Consider the following 19,440-nt stretch of genomic DNA (forward strand, 5'->3'; position numbering starts at 1 on the left):
TATTCCTGTTTCTCTGTAGCCTACTATGCATAGTTACATTATTATCATTTCCAGGACCTGGAGTCAACCCAGAAATTAACTTTGAAGTGTTCATCCATGAAATATATATGGGGCTGTCAGACCATCTTAAGATCCTTTTGATTATCCTCCCGAACAAGGTTGTAGATGAGATGAACTTCCATTTGGGCCCCTGTCCCCTTCTTTCACCATTTCAATAAATCAACAATTTCAACCGTCACTAGTATTTTATTTCTGTGACACACCTGTTTTCAGCCAGACATTCTAAAATATATGAGAAGGAAATCTCCAAGAACTCAAGCAAATAAAAGTGCAAGGCAACACATTTTATTTCAAAGGCCTAATTGGCGTTAAGGTACAGCATATTAAATATTGGTTAGTCCAGAGACAGTCATCGCAGAATAACACATATCATTCTTCCTTTACACAGTACATTCAGTTTGACTTAAATGAGATATTTTACATAGTGTTAATGTGCTAACATAGAAACAATGAGGAGTTTTACCAACTTTGCCCCCGGAGTTGCTGTTACCGCAGGTAAGTCCTACTAAGGACAGTAGAATTTATACCTGGCAAGAAGGCAAACTTTGAGTCCATCTTGTTTCCTTGACTTCCTGATAGCTTGTGTTGGCCTGATGGTGTCTGTCGGCTCAACACCCAATTAAGACACTTTTTACGGGTATGTACTTCATTTTGGTGGTTACCTGTACTTGAGTTAAATGCAATAGTAGTGTCTGTGTTAGTGATTTTAAAAGTCCCTAAGGACTTGTATTACAGAATAATGTATTTTACATCCCTGCACGTAATGTTATATATTTCAATAAATATAATAAATAAAAAGTACAAATATCTGAATAGACTGGACCCAGATTGTTATCAAACACTTTTGTTTGCCGGCAATGCGAACCAAATATTTCCATATCGGAGCAAACTTGGAGTAAAAGACCTCAACGGATGGACAATGAAATGCTAGGGCAAATACATTATTAAAAAAATGTAATAGGCTTCGTGAAAACCACTCATTGTCATTACCAGCTTTTAACAAGACTCTTTAATATTTGTCGTCTTGTCAGCACCGCCTGGGCCTGTGAGGATGACAAAATAAAAGCACTTGTCCTGTAACATAATTACGCACATTCATTCTACTATTCCTGAACACTCAAGAAACCATCATTCAAAAGGTCAACCTGACCTTACAGGCCTTTGTGTGTGTTTTTTTAGTCTGTAGTTTTCTTAGCAATAGCACTCAGGCAGAGTTGAAGGTTCGGTATGGAATAGTAATAAATAAGTGTTAGAAACTCCTAATTGTATCCCTTTGCTGTGGAAGAGGATTTGTCCTTCAGTATTTGACTTTCCCGGGAACTTGCACATTCACGCCGCTGTAGTCCACCATGTACATCGGCCATTGCTATAAAACAAAGAGAATAAATCAGCACTTCATGATTTGATTTTGAGATGATCAGTGATGAGTTTCTAAATGTTTCACTTCATTAGATGCAATTAACTTTACCTTGACATTGCTGCATACCCTAGATTCAAAATATTCCAATTATCTGAAGATGATCATGCGTTTATTTGGTCTGGCTTACAAATTATTTTTTTGATGACACCATCACTTATATATCACCTATCAACTCTGAAACAGCATCATTATTTGGTATTCAAACCATACAATGATTCTCTCCCCCCCCCCCCCTTACTTTGTGGGAAATGGACCTTAATTATATTATTATTTCCTTCCCCCTTTTACCTACCATCACTGGGATCTGATTGGTTGATACCGCTAGGTCAGAGGACGTAGGCACTCTGTTGCTCTCCTGGACTCGCTTGCGTTTGCGTCGATTGGTGGAGGCCTCTTTCTCTTCTGCAAATACAGAGTACCGGTAATGTTCTTTAGCTACAGTGCCAAGGCTACAGGCTTTTGAACCAGAACTCCTACTTATACGAGGAAATGAACAGCACCTACCTGTGTTACAAGCTTGAGTACATATTTCTGCAAAAGGCCTGCGTGGGTAAAATAAGCAAATTGAGTTTATTCAGTATTTTTCTTTTCAGGCCAGAAGGCGACATAGCTCGAGTCTCGACACAGCTTTTGCTCTCTTCAAAAATACTTGGTCGATATTGTGGAATCGGTATTTTATAATTTTTCTTCTATGGTGAAAATAGCAAAGATATATGATATGACATGGACTAAAGCCAATGCAGCTGGAGCACATCAATTCTAAACTATCGCAGCACGCTAGTTTGGTGACAATAGCCATTCATCGACTTTCTGCACATAATCTTGCAACACTGCTTGAAACTTTGATTGGATCAAAACAATCTTTCAGGGATTACTCAGAGCTTGGGTACTCACTGTAGTTGGCTCTTGACGTTGATAGTTATTTCATCCCTGGCTTGGAGGACTTTCTCCAGGGTCACGATGTCATAGGTGTTGGGGTTTCGGAAGGGAATATCATCCGGAAGGCCACTAACTTCTACAGAATCGGGACTCGCCCGGATAAGTTTATATGGGACCACTACAGACCGGTCTAAGCCCAGAGCATCACCTAAAAATGAAGCACATCATATAGATGAGCACTGGATGCTTGGCTGGCTTAAATGTTGTTAAATGTGAATAGCAGTCTGTGGCAGCTTGCCATAATTCAACTCACCATATTTCTTGTTGAATAGTTCTTTCACTTGCTCACGAAGGACCACTTTCTCCCCCATACGGTTGATATCATCCTCCTCTGTCGATTGAAAACATGACTTAATGGAATACTTACTTGTATATTATAGTTAGCATATATACTGTACATGTCATGCATCTGTGTACACTGTACTGTATGGTAAGTCAATACCATAGTCTGGAATGGTTTACTACTCACCATTTATTGAGGCATAGGCCTTCTTTAGTAAAGTAATACGTCGTGGTGCTAAGAAAAAGAATGAATCCATTGATTGCATGTTAGTATCTACTACAGCCCACAGTGGCTAATGATTTGTATGAATCCTTGTATTCTATTCTACAAACTGTCCTTACCTGGTTTTGGAATGAGTCCTTGAAAAGGTCTGCAAAGAGCAAAGTGAAACACAGTGGCATTGTTGAAGAGGTAACTAAGAGGTGACCTTTATGAATTAGCATTTTTGACACATGGTTAGAAAGGAGATAAAGATTTTTCCCTGTTTCCCAGTCAAAAGGAAGTTAAAACAGCTGCATACCTTTTAATTATATAAATATATTATTAGTAGCCAAATATTATTTTCTCCCATTTTTTTTTCTCCTATTTTTTTTCTCCCTATTATGCATATTAACCCTCCCCACACATATTTGTCTTTGCCACTGCTGTTATACCCTACTCAGTAGGTGCCCACACTTTTTTGACTTGAGAACTACTTTTTAAAATGACCAGCTCAACAAGATCTATCCGACAAAATATATGAAAATACTTCTGAGGGGGATTTTGAATTGGGTTTGCTGGCGACTGGCATTACATAAGACAAACGCACTTAGGAGTCCATAGGAGTCACTTACTGGCTGCTGTACAACACCCCCACTGACAGGCCCGACCCCTGCCCATAGGAGTCACACAGATCACTCTACCTGCCAGGCTTCTCTCCCCCGAACATGGCAAACAGTGTTCATATAGACGCTGGACCAAACCGGATGTAGCGTGGTGGAGCTGAACCCCCTTCGTGGTGGTGGTGGCGAGGTACACCAACTAGTACACATACCTTTAATGACTAAGGATGCACAGCTGTGATGAAAACAAAAGAACATACAATGCCGTGCTTTTCCCACCTGGTTATGGTGAAGCAGATCTTGTCGGCCACCGCTAGGATCCGCTCCAAATTCTGCGAGCCAAACGTGCAGGGTTTCCTAAAGGGGATGCCGGGGGGCAAGCCCTCAATGATGACTGAGCCTGGGTTGTTCTTGATCCGCTTGTAAGGCACTTGGACGGGATACTTGATGCCCAGCGCCTCGCCATACTTCCTGTTGAACAGGTCCTGGACCTGCTCTCGCAGCGTGTTCGCCAGGTCAATTCTGGACAGCTTGGCCTCCAAGCAGTCTAGGGGATCAGGGAGGTTGAAAGATGAGTCACTGAGTATTTTATGTAATGCGATTGAAAATGCACATACATAGTACACAGTATTCCGAGAGGTTAGTCAGCCTCGTTCGAGAGCGCTTAAGTACCTCTCTCCCATCAGCATTTGATTACATTAAACCACATATTCTTTCCTGGAACACACAAGTGGCATAGAATATTTATCTTGAACTTCTAACTTATTACGTGATACTGAAACTTGTAAGCGCCTACTGTATTGTATTGTAAACTTGTTGACTGAGCTTGTTTGATTGACAGTCGTTTTTCTTATTCTATATGAGAACAGCGATGTATTAACAGTAAATGTAATGTAATATTTTGTGTGTGCTCCTGGAAGAGTTGCCGTTACAAGAGTGGGATCCGAATAAACAATGCAAGAAGTTGGGTGCTGAAAATTATATTGACCTTCATTTCTACAGCTGTTTCAGAGATAAGATAAAGTGATCCATGTAGCTTTGTTAAAAATACATGCAGTTATTTTTTAAAGTGAAATATGTGTCCTTAAATCGCACCTGAAAAGCCTGGTCTCTTGGATATAGCTGCAGCATCATCTGTCACTGAATCCGTCGAATCCAGTTCTTTGGTGAAATAGAAGTATTAATTACTTATGACAGGATTTCTTAAACATTTGTATTGTTCTTTCAGAAGATGTATCGTTTTATAAAGGGAACATTTTGTCCGCTCCTTATTTTAGAATTGCTGTCAAGTGTTTGGACAACAATAACAACAACTTTTTAAATTGTAGGCCTACCAAATATACCAAAAGGGTCCAAACCTCATCCCATAACTTTCATAGAGAAGGGACAAAAGAAAATAGCATCTATAATTACTCTTAAGTGCTCTACGTTTGAAGAACTTTCAGCTTGAACTGAAATTATGTTTCTCAAAACGGATTAGATTAGATTCAGAAAAAGTTCAAGCTTGTATAATTTATTTCTAACATCTGCAAACTCGATCTTATCTTGAATAATCTATGAGTAAATTCAACGGTAGGATAAATAATTCAATTTCCCCAACTGGGGCAGGATAATGGACGTACCTGAATCACAGGTCGGGGTGGAAGGCAACTCTTGTTTTACTTGCTCAGTTAACAGATCCGGTCTGGAGAGAGACCAACAGTAATCATGACAATCATAATTCCAGAAGAAATACATGTACTGAATAGCAGCTATGTTGCCAGTTGTTAACCAGTTTAAATAAAGGCTTGGCAATTAATCAAAAGATATCGAAACCGATATTTAGAACCAATAACTGACTGCTCATGTAGGTTGATTGAGAATCAGGGTTTTTTGTGATCGTTTTTTCACCCCTTATGTCAAGAAAGCAACACGAAAAAACTCAAATTGACAATATTGATTAGTCTGATATAACCATGTTAATCAGCCTCTTCGTTGTACAATGGTGGTGAATAATAATGAAAATAGAGTTAATTAATCGAGGCAAAAGTTTGAACTAATCTTGATATTGATTAGAAATCACATCGCCCAGCCCTAGTTCAAATTCCATTCACCTATGTAGCGATTCGTGAATGGGATTCCTCCCTGCGGTGCCTCTCACCTTATGATGACAAACTGGATGTGACCGCCAACAGCGAGGATTTTGCGTAGTTTGGCTGCTCCGAAACAGTTGGGCCTCCGGAAGGCGATCCCCTCTGGCAGCCCGGTGACATACAGGTCCTCTGGGTACATCTGGAACTTGGAGTAGGGTACCTTGGCTGGCTCAGGAAGGCCCAGAGCCTCGGCTACAGAGGGGTGGGAATACGGGTACAACAGTTAATCCAAGTTGATCGGTTTAATAGTTTATCAAAAGAAATATTGAACATTTTATAAAATAATCAATGAATAACGTGTCTGTATATATATATATATATATATATATATATATATATATATATATATATATATAGGCAATTTACAAGCTGACAACGCATCGTGATACGGCACATTGTGCAACAGAGTATAAAATAATGTGTGAGTGCTAAGATTATTTGTTGATACAGCTATGAACAAAAGCAAAACCAAAAACAGTTGCAGCCCTACTAGAAAGAGAACAGAAGTGTTTGCTTCATTCATTGATTAAGTGTACCGGTAATTATAATTTCAGTATGGCAAATAGTGGAAATAAATTCGTCAGGCATATTTGGACAGGACTGCTTTTGCTGGAGAAGGGCAGGTATTGCAGCTTTCATCAGCACAAATGCTTTAGTTACATTTTACATTTGTGAGTGATAGGGTGATCTGTAACTATTGGTTATTTTTTTGTGATTTTTCTTTCAATCATGTTTTATAAATCGAATAATTAATCAAAGCACAAACTTGTGTCCCGTAAAAACAACTTCCATTTTGGACTTGTGCTGATTACCTAACAAAATTGAAGACAACTTCTGGTGATTCTTCCATCCACTGAAATGATGTGGGCTGGAATAATGCATTCAGATGGCACTTAAAAACGTATGTGTGTATGTATGCAAGAAGACAGGCAGCCAGACATGAGTAGTAGGAGTTCAATTGACTTGATTGTAAATGAGCACTCTGTATGCCAAAGTACCTCCAGGCACTAAAGCAGACGGTTTGTAAGTTGAGAACACCATCAGACTGTCTGTTCATAAGCACCACTATTTCAGGGCTATTTCACCATGGCACAATCTTTAAGAAATGCTGGCCAAGAAAGAAGTAAACGGTTGTATATATCCTGTAACTTACTTACTTATATCTATTAGTCACATCTGAAACATTCATGAAACATGTTTTGTTTTCAGTTCCAACTAAACTCCCCTAACAGAGCATCAGATATACATAAACAATCGTAATACAAAAATTACAATACTGGCAACAATTTATAATATTCACATTTAGCAGGCGCTCGATCCGGAGCAAGTGCAATAAATCAATAAATGGCAGGGGAAATCGTCTCGTAAATAGAGTGCAAAGAAAACAATTAAGTGCTACAGAGGCTAAGTGGCAACTTATTTATGGTCAAAAATGGCATTATTGAAGTGTGTGCGTGTGTGTGTGTGTGGGGGGGGGGGGGGACGACTATTAAGTGAGTATTCACATGGTACCAAGGAAACAGCTGCAACGTCCCACATGAATACTGAATCTAAGCAGTTCTCTCTCTCTCTCTCTCTCTCTCTCTCTCTCTCTCTAATACAGCATATGTAATGTAGCTTACCATACTTAATGCTGAAGAGACTTTCCACTTGCCTCCGCAGCTGCAGAATCATTTCTCCTATGTCCTCAATGAGAGTTCCTGTTGAAACACCAGACACAAAACATCTGTAAATCAAGAACATGGAGGCACTAAACACATCATTGTTATGTGTACATGTACACTGCATTGCACAGAGGGGACTTCTAACGTGACCTTTGAAAGCTTATTTTCTTCTCTACTGTACCTTCAGAGGATGTTCTGAGGATCTGGGAGGTTGGATTGGCTGGTAGAACTTCAGCTGAAACATGTGAAGAGACATATTAGTGGAGTATGGAAGATAATCTTCACTCATGAGAACGGGTCAGAAACTATAGAAAGGGCTCCTTTGTAAAAATGATGATATTTTGATTAATGGATGGACTTCCAGACAGAGAGAATGCAATACGGCATAACAATGGAACCATTTTGCATAATATCAGATAACCAAAAGTTGGCCATATGAGTACTCTGGGATACCAAAATAAGCGTCTTTAAAAGTATGACATCGATGTAGCCCTAGTCTAGAAAAGTTTCTCAAGTGCAGTATGGCAAACAACTTTGCACATTGAAAATGTGTACATTTATTTATTGCTCACATATTTTGTGAAGAATACATTCTTCTGAAGGACAAAAAGTCTTGCATTTCTGAGTTCTGTTGTTTTCTATCATTTACAGTGTAAGTGGCAGACTCTTTTAACAACCAATTAAGCCCTATGTTATACGATGCATATAGCTGGGAGGGAATAGTACGCATTAGTATAGGCCTACTATCAATTATTTGGGGTAATGTACTGACTTTCAAATACTGGATTAATCGCAAACGGACCACTAGGGAGTGAGCCCAACTCGTTTGCGATGGTTTATGCCCATACCCAACACCATACTAAAAGTGCCCGATTTTCATGAATTTCCTCCCAGCTAATACCAAAAAAAAGGTTGGGCCAATGTAATAATGGACTCCAGGTTTATAGTGGTTAACAAATGACACAAGTCCTGTGAGAAAGCAGAGGTGTAACAATGGGAATTAACTCGTTTGCTAAGTGTTAGAGATTCCTTGAGGCATGATGTTAGTATTGTGCTTTGACTACCAAGCTAAGGCTGAACACGTATTGGACAATAACTGACTCAGTCTGGCTGCACGATATATTTAAATAGTAAAGATGGGGGAAAAGCACAACTTGCACATTGATAAGCAAGCAAGCAGCAAAGCACCTGCACAAGCGACAACATCCACTGGGTGTGTATTGTGAAGCTCCCTATAATCTTTCAGAGCGTGTTTCGTTTTTTCCTCCCTCCCAAAACATTTTCTGCTTTCATGTTTAGTCTGTGTAGTCTCTGCAGGGGCTTTCAACATAAGATATAGCACCATCATCATCTCTCACTGAAAGAGCAACCTTTGCATTCTCATACATAATAAAGAGGAGGTAAATATTTATTTGAAACCTCTACAGGGGTTTATAGAATTATATGAAGCATGACAAAATGGTTACAAAACCCAATGCTGTTAATACGTTTTTGACCAAATAAACGTATAAGCCTATTACTGATAATAACAATATATTCCTGATATGAAAGCTTGCTTGCAACAGTAATAATGAATTTGTGTGGGTACTGAAGAGTAAAAATGTCAGAATGTTATACTGTATTTTCTGTACTTACCTTAATTTTCTTTCCTTAAGAGGTCATTTGTGAAAGAAAAGAAAACTTAAAAATAGCACAATGAAATCAACAAAATAAATCAAAAAACAAAAAGCCATCTAAGTTAAGGCCAGGACCACCTGAGTAGACTTTGTTCTTGGGCTTCTAATACCAGGCATGTATGGTGTTTATGGTATACATTTAGCAACAGGCAATAACAAATTGCCTCATTTACCCATTTGCACTGAGAAATCACTTGATAAATAGATGTATTTTTACTGTATAGAACAAAATGTGGGCCCACAACACTTTATTTTCACTACTAAGGTTGGTTTCTAGTATGCAGTGCTTCCAAGCACAACACACCCTGCCTTCTGTGTGCCTTACAATCGGTTAAGTTCTCTTCATACTGGATCAGGCACAGACTGATGGAAATATTTGATAGCACTGCTATGAAATACAAACTATTTTACAGGCGATTCTCAAAATGTAGCTGGATGAATGAGGCACAATGGAGTTTAAAGTGAACCACTTAAGCCTGATTCCATACTTGGTGGTGTTATGCAGCAAAAATGCTGATCAATATCCCTCAACACATTGTGAGATTGTAGATTGGCTGTTTTCGCCTATGATGACATGCCCAAAATAGTGAAGCCAGTAATGTAGTTGAAGGAGAACACAGTCTACTCAAATGCTCTTGATAACCTTCCTCTGTCTCAGTCTACAGAATATAACTGAGCTGGATGGGAGATAAGGGGTCTTAATGGGAGGTTTGGACACACTAACATAGTACTGCTAAATCTAGCCACAGATCTGAGAACGGGACTAGAGGAGGAAACGGAACTCACAATCTGGAAATGTGCACAAACAATCAGTTTAGTCATTCTGTCCTCGTACGGTTTGAACTTTGTAGTCCCTACTGGCTGGCATTAGGGAGGGCGTGGTCGATCACATGTCTCCTTCGACACACGTGACGGCGCCAGCCCAGTCTGCTTCTTTTCACCCGACAGTTAGGAGTATCCCCAGGAGGACGTATCACGTTCCACTCCCTGCTGCTGAGAACAGGCACCCTCAGGGGTCAACCGGCACCCTCAGGGGTCAACCGGCACCCTCAGGGGTCAACCGGCTTGTGGTGGACATTTTTGTCAAAATTCTATTTTTGCCACGGACATACAAAATGAGTGGACAATAGCATCACCAGGAGTCAGGACTGGACTCTTAAGGCCTATGCATAGTCCGGTTTTAAGTGATAAGGTGACCACCGAAAACTCTACAACATGATACCCAAACACATCTCTTTGTTTTTACTAACCACCGTTTCGGTGGTCACCTCATCACCTACTGTAGAACTGGATAGGCCTTAAATGTGTCATGGTAAATAAGTGTCATACATATTCTGAAGAAAACCTGGAGATTTGGCATGCAATATGGGTCTAATGATCAAAATAGTAATTATAAAAAAATTGCCACCAACAAGACCAAGTCTTTGCCACAGACACATTTGTCCGTGTACGGACATATTGATGACCCCTGTGACCAACCTGTAGGAGTGACTAGAGGCAGAGGTAGCCCTCCTCACCGGAGCTCCCACCCTTCAGTGGGTGGAACACTGCCAATTGTGCTTTGTTCATGGCTGTCTCCACATTTTTATTACCAGTAATAAAATAAATATAGCCTACAGCATATATATATATTAAGGTTTATGCCCGTTCTACAGTTGCATAATGACCGTTAAAACCGTTTACTTAAGCTGAAACACATGTAACATTTCCAGAGTGAGAGCCATTGTTGTGTAACATAAGCCCGGGACAAGAGCAGATCTATGTTGGAGGTGGGGTAGTGGGGTATATAAAGGTTGGGGACTGGGTAGACTATAGATACTATTGACTGCAGAGTTCTAGAGGAGTGGTACAGGGTGTGGTGGCATGGGAAAGCGGGAGAGGAAGTAATCTAATAAAAAAAAGTAGTCTCACACGTGTGGCGGCTTATTTAGCTCAATAACAATGGGCAGAGCATTTGTTGGCAGAGCTGGCTGGCATCAGGCTGTCTGTGATGGTGGGTGGGTGCGGGGGTGGGTACTGTGGCAGAGGCTGGGCGTGGCGTGCCCCCCCCCCCCCCCCCCCCCCCCGGAGCTGCAGTGAAAAGAGCGTGCGTGAAGTGCCACAGGAGAAAGGCCTGCCTGCAGTTACCTGAGTGGTTCTCCAGGGGGTGCTGTGGAGCAGAGGGCGAGGCTGTGGCCGTACAAGCTGAAGTCGGTACGGGCTCAGCCACAGGCTCACTGGGCTCCTCTGAGAACGCACTGGCCTCTGAGGAAATAAAACCACAAAGGAAAGTTAAGTTCCACTGGCAAAGCCACAGAGGAACAAACAAGGGAGCTGTTAAGTTCTAGCGTTGAGACAGATTCAATTCATGGAGTATGCACCTGAACCACAGTGACCTCAAGAAAGCAGGGGAGTTAAAAATGCTGAAACTGGATCTTGGAAAAACAGCCATTAGAACATAAATATTTGTATGTAATGGATACAACAGAGGAACTCAACTAAATACTGGGAAATAGATAGCGATAGCAATAGGCTCTGTGCATAACTGCAGTCCCAGTTTTCCAGGAGGTTCTGGTTCACACATGAAGGTGTTATAATGGTTTACAGTTTAAATCTGCTGCCGAGCAAATTAAACCATGGTATGGGAAAGTGAAATACAACACCCCACTACTATGGCAGTTAGTGTGGCAATTCCCTTCCGATTTCCTCCTCTGCCTTTTATGCCTTTCATTGCTGTTAGGCCATTACTGAATGGTAGTATTATGGAAGACCACATTGACTTTTTAACAACTGAATGATGTGAAAAGGTAATGGTAATGCTGTGCACACACTACCTGGCACAGTCACTTGAATGATTTCCCCATCTGGGGGCTCTGTTTTAATCCTCTTCAAAGGAATGCAATCTCCTGAAGGACCTGAGGGGAACAGATGAGGGGAATTAAGTGTGAGATAGCAGTTTCAAATGACTGTGAGAGAAGCAGTGGCAAAAAGAAAAAAGAATAACACTTTTGCAAGGATTAAATATCAGTGTTAAACTAAGTGGGAAATTACACTTTGGGATACAATGCAGTGGAGTTCTTTTATAGCAAGGGGCCTTAAGCCTTATAGAGTTGAAGAAAGTAAACATGTTTCATTACACTTACCAGCTTCACAATCAATTAGGGGACTCACACACGCACTTGCTGATCTGCAACAAAAACTGTTTAGTTAGTTAGCAACTGCAATTTGGAAAACTGAGGCATTAAAAATGTGCAAGTGGAGTGCATTTTTCTGTCATGGTGAAGATCCATTTGACGTCTTTCTCAATCTGGTCATGGACTATCATCAAATTTATTATAGGATTGGGCCCAAACAATTCAGAAAACAGGGCTACAGCACAATGAGCATTAAGGCACAGGGTAAGTGGTTGAGGAATTTAAATGTAAATGTAGTAAAGTTTGCCAGAATTCTACAGTATATGTTGTAGTACCAAAGAGAACAAGTAGAATTCTACAGTATATGTTGTAGTACCAAAGAGAACAAGTAGAAAAGTATCTTAATAAGTAGGGATGTCCCGATCACGTTTTTTTGCTCCCAATCCGATTCCGATCATTTGATTTTGAGTATCTGCCAGATCCGATATTAATATTTTTATATAACACTTATGCCATATCCCAATAGTACAATATCCAAAATAACAGACAATATCTAGTCTAATATCATTATATGGATATAATATTGGTACTAGGGATGTCCCGATCATGTTTTTTCTTTTTGCTCCTGATCCAATTCCGATCATTAGAAAATGACGTGATTGGCCCCGATTTTCGATCATGTGATCGGATCGGGACAGCCCTTTAATAAGACAATTGAGGCTGGAGTTAAGGGCCGGGTCCGTTCGGCTCCTAAGTTAAGGGCCGGGTCTGTTCGGCTCTTAAGTTAGGGACCAGGTCCGTTCGTCCAAATGTGAACTTGACATGATTTTGCAGCAAACCCAGCATCCATAGATTCTCACTTTACGTTTATATAAAGCAGCGGCCCAACAGTTAATCAAACGAATCAATTTAAATTAAAAAAAATCTTCAAAAGTTGCATTTCCAAAAATACCAATAATTACCATAGATTTGTGATTTTCAGAATTTCTGCATGGCAGCCAACAATGTATGATTCAGTTAACGAGACTGATCAGTTTAGTCGATCGTAAAAGAACATTTCTAATCAATTTGTGTGCATGTGTGTGTGTGTGTGTGTGTGTGTGTGTATATATATATATATATATATATATATATATATATATATATATATTTATTTATTTTCTGACCTGCTGCTGTGAGGGTTGCTGACCAGATCCACTGTAGCGGGTTGTGGGACGCCGAGGTTGTCAGGGAAACTGTCTTCGAGTGCAGAGCCCATGTCAGACTTGCCCTCCTCCTTGGCAGCCCTGCCTGCAGCTTCAGGAGAGAAAGCCATTGAAGAAGAAACTCCAAAGGCAGGAAGCTATTACACCAAACAGAATCTCTGCTGGGACTATTTACAATCCAAATGTCATATCAGGGTCTATGTCTCCAACTCAACTTCCCTTGGGATGCAATTTCTGTTTAAAAAAAAACACGGGCAATGTCTTGGAACTAAATTGATTTAGCTAGAGATAATTCTTGAATTTAATTTCCAAGTTCTGAAAAGATGTGGACTGTGTGTTTGTGAGACAAAACTGAAATATCACTGCACATCAGGTCCTCACAACAAACCTGTACTGCATGGCAGGCTGGCAGCTCTGACATTACATAAACCCACTACATTTACGTTACTGTACTGCATGGCAGCTCTGACATTACATAAACCAACTACATTTACATTACTGTACTGCATGGCAGCTCTGACATTACATAAACCCACTACATTTACGTTACGACACAAAATCAACTCTTCGAGTTAGAATGTGTGAGGGACAATGGTGGAAAAAGTACTCACATTTTGTACTTAAGACAAGTATCAAAATGTTTTCAAATGTATAAAAATCATTAGAAAATCTACAAGCGTCATATATTGGCGCATTGTGAGCTTGTAGTTCGGCTTTCTTTTAATGGCCGAAATAGTGCTGCAGTGGTTAATTTATGTTTTGTAATAACAATCAAAATCTGCACTAGTAACTAAAGTTTTTAAATAATTGTTGTGGAGTAAAAGTACAATATTTGGATCCGAGATCTAGTGGAGTAGAAGTAAAAAGTATTGAAAATTGGAAATACTCAAGTAAAGTAATACTACTTCAAGATTGCACATACCGGTAAGTACAGTACTTAAGTAAATGTACTTAGTTACATTCCACCACTGGTGAGGGAATAGATCGGCAGTATGTGAACTATAAAATCAGACCCGTCTGAACTGAGTGGTGCTGTACTGTACTTGTGCTGTAGTACTGTACTGTACAAGCCCTCCTCCCTGGCCGCTGTGTGTGTGTGTGTGTGTGTGTGTGTGTGTGTGTGTTAGACTGCGCAACAGTGACACTTGGTGGTCAACAAACACTATTTCCATACTCGGACGGATGGACAGACAGACAGACAGACAGACAGACAGACAGCCAGGGACACACATAGCTGTCTATAGGAGTGGCTAGCACCACTTAAAAATGCATTACTTTTGCATGAGAAACTGTATTAAAAATGCCATGAGAGAGCAAACTAATCTAATAAGTACCGTAAGTATCTTACCTGTGAAGATTCTTTCATCAAACATTCTGGAATAGAAAAAAAGGAAAACACACTTTTAATACCGTAACTGTGTTCAAACACCCTTTTCACATAATGTGGTCACCAACAATGACATGACTCAATGAGCAACGAGAAAGGGATGCTCTTTGATGTCATGAATTAGTGGTTCTCAGTGTTGTTGGTAACCAAACGGACCCTTATCTTTACATTTTTAGAGTGTAAAATGAAACCAAATGGACCTGTAATTACACTCGCAAGAGTTACTGTTGCATTACATGTTGTATCTCTCCTATGGTTCCTAAGCTCAGGAGTCAGCATTGAATTGTGGACAACAAAAATAGGTCTTGGATCTGAGAGGCTACATTTCATCAAATGGTGGTCCGTGGCTCAATTGCCGAATAAATATTAGTGGTTTTCAACCCGTTTCATATCAAGTTCTGTCATAGATGTTAAACAGTATCTAATGTGGTTCACGATACATAACATCATTAATTGGCATTTATTAACTATCATCACAGTACACATAAAAAGGAAAGTAAGAAAAAGAAAACAACGTTTGACCAGTTGCTCATTAAGTAGTGCCCTGTATGCCTCGATTAACATCTGCATTAAAATGACGCAATCAATAGTTCACTAAAAGGGAATGTGTGGCAATTTTTATATTCATTGTAAAAGTACAAAGTCAACAAAGTGGCTGGGCAGATAAGCTCAGGCAAGCCCATCAAAAAACTCGACGGGGTTCATGCCTGAAACATCTCTCAATGACAAAGGGAGAGTGATGTAATTTAGAATTAATCACATTTTCAATCTGCACTAATTGTATTAACGCTAATGAGCTGCCCACAGGATTCGTTTAGAAGACGTGTTATCTCAAACAAGGCCTGGCGCCTCATTTAAATCAGCTTAAAACAAATGGATGGAGTAGAGGCGTAACATTAGGCTTAGCACAATATGCTCGCACAGGGATGTCATCTCTGACACAAGTGGAAGTGATTTAGCTGACAGCAGGGTACAGCCTGCTGGGGAAATTAAGATGTACAACTGACAAACTCTATAGACGCAGCTGGTTAGTGCCATTCCTTTCCTGTCAGAAGGAGGAGATCATTTCAAAACATTGAGCAACAGCAAATAAAGCCTGATTTATACTTCGCCATACAGCGGCGGCGCGCCACACCAAAAACAGCCAATTCAATAAGCTTTTAGATCTGCTATTTTTGGTTCACAACACTGTCATATGATGGAGCATGAATTATGCATAAAGCTCAGTGCCAGAAAACCTCAAATGTGCTGTAAGCTAAGGGATATAGATTAGATTAGATCGTTTGCTTAAAACAATATAAATATTTTCTTTGGTTTAAAAAGCTCTATATTCTAATAGTATCATGGGCTGGCCATAGCTGAAGGGGTAGAGAGGTTGTCTGGTGATCAGAAGGTCGCAAACTGCTCCCTGGGCACTGACTGTATTATTTGCGCCCTACCCACTGCTCCTGATAGTTAAGATGGATTAAATGCAGAGGACAATTTTCACGTGATATGTGAAAATGGACTGAGACAAAAATACCCCCTTTCCAATCAGGAGAGAGAACCGATGTATCGGCTTCAATTTGTGTGTTCCAGTTCCAATTTTGTCTTCCATTAGGATGAAATTGGTATCCTTGACCTTATCTAAACATTTCTTTTCTGTTTGCTAAAGAGCTGGGGAGACAATGTTACTGAGCAAACACTATACTGTAGTAATATTACGTACAGCATATATGTGGAACATATATATAACTTAGCTGGCTTAGTAGCAGTCAGAGGGTTGCCGGTTGGATCCTGGCTCCTCCTGACATCGCACCCTTCACAGACGAGCAACGCCGGCAGCCATGCATGGTGTGTGTAAGAGTGAATGTGAGGCATACTTTGTAAAGCCTTTTAAATGGTCAGAAGCGCTGTATACGTGCGGCCAAATCCATTTTTGGAGTGGAGTAAAGTAGAAAATAGGATTTTCTGAAATGCTATGGTCACCATTTACACTCAAAATAGAACCCAGCAACCCCTTTGTAACTTTGAACTAACGGCATACACATACCGTTTGACTATGAAACGGATTCCGTGGCGCTCGTCCAGGATGCGTTTGAGCTTGGGCACGCCATAGGTGCAGGGCCTCTTAAAGGGGATCTGGTCAGGAATGCCGATGATCTCCACTGCACCCGGGTCACAAGCTATCTTGCGGTATGGCACAGGCACCATATGGTCCAGACCCAGCGCCTCAGCTAAAGATAGAGAATGGATAGGGAACCAGACTTTAGAGAAAGCTGTGATGCCATTCACATGGTTTAAAGCAAAAATTAAATCTCACGACTGAACATGCCTTACGTGCGATTTGTGAAACATTGTGACAGGAGCCTTCCCCACACTAGCGCTGTTTCAACACAATATGTAAAATGATGATGTTTTAGTAATATTGTTCCTGCTGTTCTACATACTGCCAACCAGATGAAGATTGTTTTTATTAAAATTAACCGAGACCATTAGGGTTTTATGGAAGATCATGCTTCTTAACATATTGCTAGTTTGACCACTTAAATTAAGTTATCCCACGATTTTGTAACAAATCTTTCACCCGGTGCAAATTGCCTGAACTGTAATTCTGACCAAGGGGAGGCAGTATAGTGACCAGGGTTACTGCATGTTTTTGTGAGGGTAACTACCCTAGGGGCCACAGGAAGAACATGCAAACTCCACACAGAAAGGCCCTTTTGCCAACCCAACCTAGGGTACACTGATGACCCAGAGGAGAGAACACACCCCACCCAGAATCGAACCCGGGAACTTCTAGCTGTGTGGTGACAGTGCTACAGACGCATTGACAAATTATAGATAGGATATTTTCGCTAATATGCTTCTTTGCTGGCTTCTATAGAACTGAAATGAGTCATGGTGACTGAGAACTTTAATCCATGTATCCATTAGAGGTGCACTTGAACACCAGATCCTAATGCTTTATTCAGTCTTTTTTCTTCACCCCTTTTCAACACATGTTTTAGAAGTTGCATAATGATGAAACGCTACCTCCAGCAAGATGCAGATTTGAGGTGGAGATTTATTAATTTAGGCATTTCTTTGACAAAGGGGGGGAAAAGATCTAAATTCTAGATTTGACTTTTGACACTGACATCTTATGCGATGAATATTTCATGGCAGCAAATTAGATTTTAATATTGGAGGACCTAGAAGACCTGCAGCCACCATTGCAAACAAGAGGGTTGAACTTGACCCTAATGTTCCTTGGGCATTCCGTTGGTACAAAGACAATTATACAGATACACAGTCAAATCCGGAGTGTCAATTTCACTCTGAGAGATTACAAAGATACACTACAAAAAGAATGGCAATGCTAGGTGGAATTGATAAAAATAAAAATAAAATGAGTTATCCTCACCATATCTGCTGTTGAACAAGATCTGGACACATTCTCTCAATGTGTTAATGTCTTCTGTTTCCCGGATAAAAGAGTCCCATTTTTCTTGAAAGGGAAGACAAACAATATGAAAATAAAATGTAAAAACCAAACCTGAATACTAAATGCCTCACGTTGTTGCTATAATCATGGGATGATCATGGCTCTTGCAACCTGTCATCCAGAGACAAGAGCTGAATGGGTTTTGTTGATAGTAAAATGAAGACTTCATTGTAGTGTTATCCCGATTTAATCATCTCTGTCTTCTGAAAGCTTGAATGGGAAAGATGTTACACATACAATTACACTTGTCTTGACAGTAACAAGTAACTTAAGGATTATGGGATAGTACATTTAAGTCTTAATTATACAAACTACTTTGTATTTGCTATTCCAACCAGGCTTGCTGACTAATGTAATGTCAATGTGTAACAGTAAACTGCACTAATGGCTTCAAATATGACATGTTTTCTAATAGATAGATAGATAATTTAGTTGGGTGTCAATTTGTATAATCTTAAATGAACACTGGTTATTTTATTGTAGTGTGGTGGGACATAAAAATCCAGCACAAAACATTTGAAAAGTAGTGAAAATAGACAATCTAACATTGTGATCTTGTAGATCGTTTTTCTTTATTACTATTATTATTATTATTATTATTTGGGTCAGTGCATAGGGCTTAAATGTATGCCAAAATATTAAAAGGATATTTCACTTTTAAACATGTTAGTAACTTCAAATTCCATTTGAACCATGATAGATTCATTGAAAACACTCATCACACTCATGGTTCTAGTGACTGATATTGTCCTGCGTGAGGGGGCTGTGATTTTTCCATAACTTTTTTCCTTTATTTGTTTTATTTGATTTGAAACTGAAATATTTACATTTACTGACTACGTACTTGTTTGAATTCCAGTGTATTTACCATGTCATTACCTGATTTCTCATGTACTATGGAGAAAAGTAACCTCTTGGATATGTGGATACCAGGAGGGCTCTGTCCCAGTTCATTAGGTAGACCTGTCGTATCATCTGAAAATATATGAGACATACACATCACGTCCATTACCGCTGAAATAAAAACTAAATATCTACATTCGAAAACGGTAGTCCACACACAAACACACACACACACACACACACACACACACACACACACACACACACACACACACACACACACACACACACACACACACACACACACACACACACACACACACACACACACACACACACACACACACACACACACACACACACACACACACACACACACACACACACACACACACACACACACACACACACAGTAATCCTGAAGAAAGAAA

General features: G+C 39.9%; 1 protein-coding gene across 2 annotated transcripts in view; it reads right to left on the bottom strand.

The window, feature by feature from the left end:
- Positions 1 to 329: 329 nt before the first annotated feature.
- Positions 330 to 19,440, bottom strand: part of gtf2ird1 (GTF2I repeat domain containing 1) — a 33,163-nt gene continuing 14,052 nt past the window's right edge. Inside the window, exons 7-27 of one of the 2 annotated variants that reach the window (XM_080780267.1) lie at positions 19,046 to 19,141; positions 18,086 to 18,169; positions 16,733 to 16,916; positions 14,662 to 14,687; positions 13,275 to 13,404; positions 12,118 to 12,161; positions 11,809 to 11,889; positions 11,123 to 11,239; positions 7,501 to 7,554; positions 7,278 to 7,355; positions 5,664 to 5,847; positions 5,146 to 5,207; positions 4,619 to 4,684; positions 3,803 to 4,070; positions 3,044 to 3,072; positions 2,889 to 2,936; positions 2,673 to 2,750; positions 2,375 to 2,567; positions 1,985 to 2,022; positions 1,773 to 1,882; positions 330 to 1,426 (exon numbers count right to left, since the gene is read on the bottom strand). In XM_080780267.1, the coding sequence (XP_080636393.1) occupies positions 1,358 to 1,426; positions 1,773 to 1,882; positions 1,985 to 2,022; positions 2,375 to 2,567; positions 2,673 to 2,750; positions 2,889 to 2,936; positions 3,044 to 3,072; positions 3,803 to 4,070; positions 4,619 to 4,684; positions 5,146 to 5,207; positions 5,664 to 5,847; positions 7,278 to 7,355; positions 7,501 to 7,554; positions 11,123 to 11,239; positions 11,809 to 11,889; positions 12,118 to 12,161; positions 13,275 to 13,404; positions 14,662 to 14,687; positions 16,733 to 16,916; positions 18,086 to 18,169; positions 19,046 to 19,141 (2,039 nt within the window). In that variant the 3' untranslated portion in view covers positions 330 to 1,357. Of the gene's footprint in view, positions 1,427 to 1,772; positions 1,883 to 1,984; positions 2,023 to 2,374; positions 2,568 to 2,672; positions 2,751 to 2,888; positions 2,937 to 3,043; positions 3,073 to 3,802; positions 4,071 to 4,618; positions 4,685 to 5,145; positions 5,208 to 5,663; positions 5,848 to 7,277; positions 7,356 to 7,500; positions 7,555 to 11,122; positions 11,240 to 11,808; positions 11,890 to 12,117; positions 12,174 to 13,274; positions 13,405 to 14,661; positions 14,688 to 16,732; positions 16,917 to 18,085; positions 18,170 to 19,045; positions 19,142 to 19,440 lie in introns of both variants that reach the window. The other variant, XM_080780266.1, reaches the window with a different exon arrangement.

This window comes from Protomyctophum bolini (genome assembly GCF_963924005.1).
Source record: "Protomyctophum bolini genome assembly, chromosome: 13".
Classification (NCBI taxonomy): Eukaryota; Metazoa; Chordata; class Actinopteri; order Myctophiformes; family Myctophidae; genus Protomyctophum; species Protomyctophum bolini.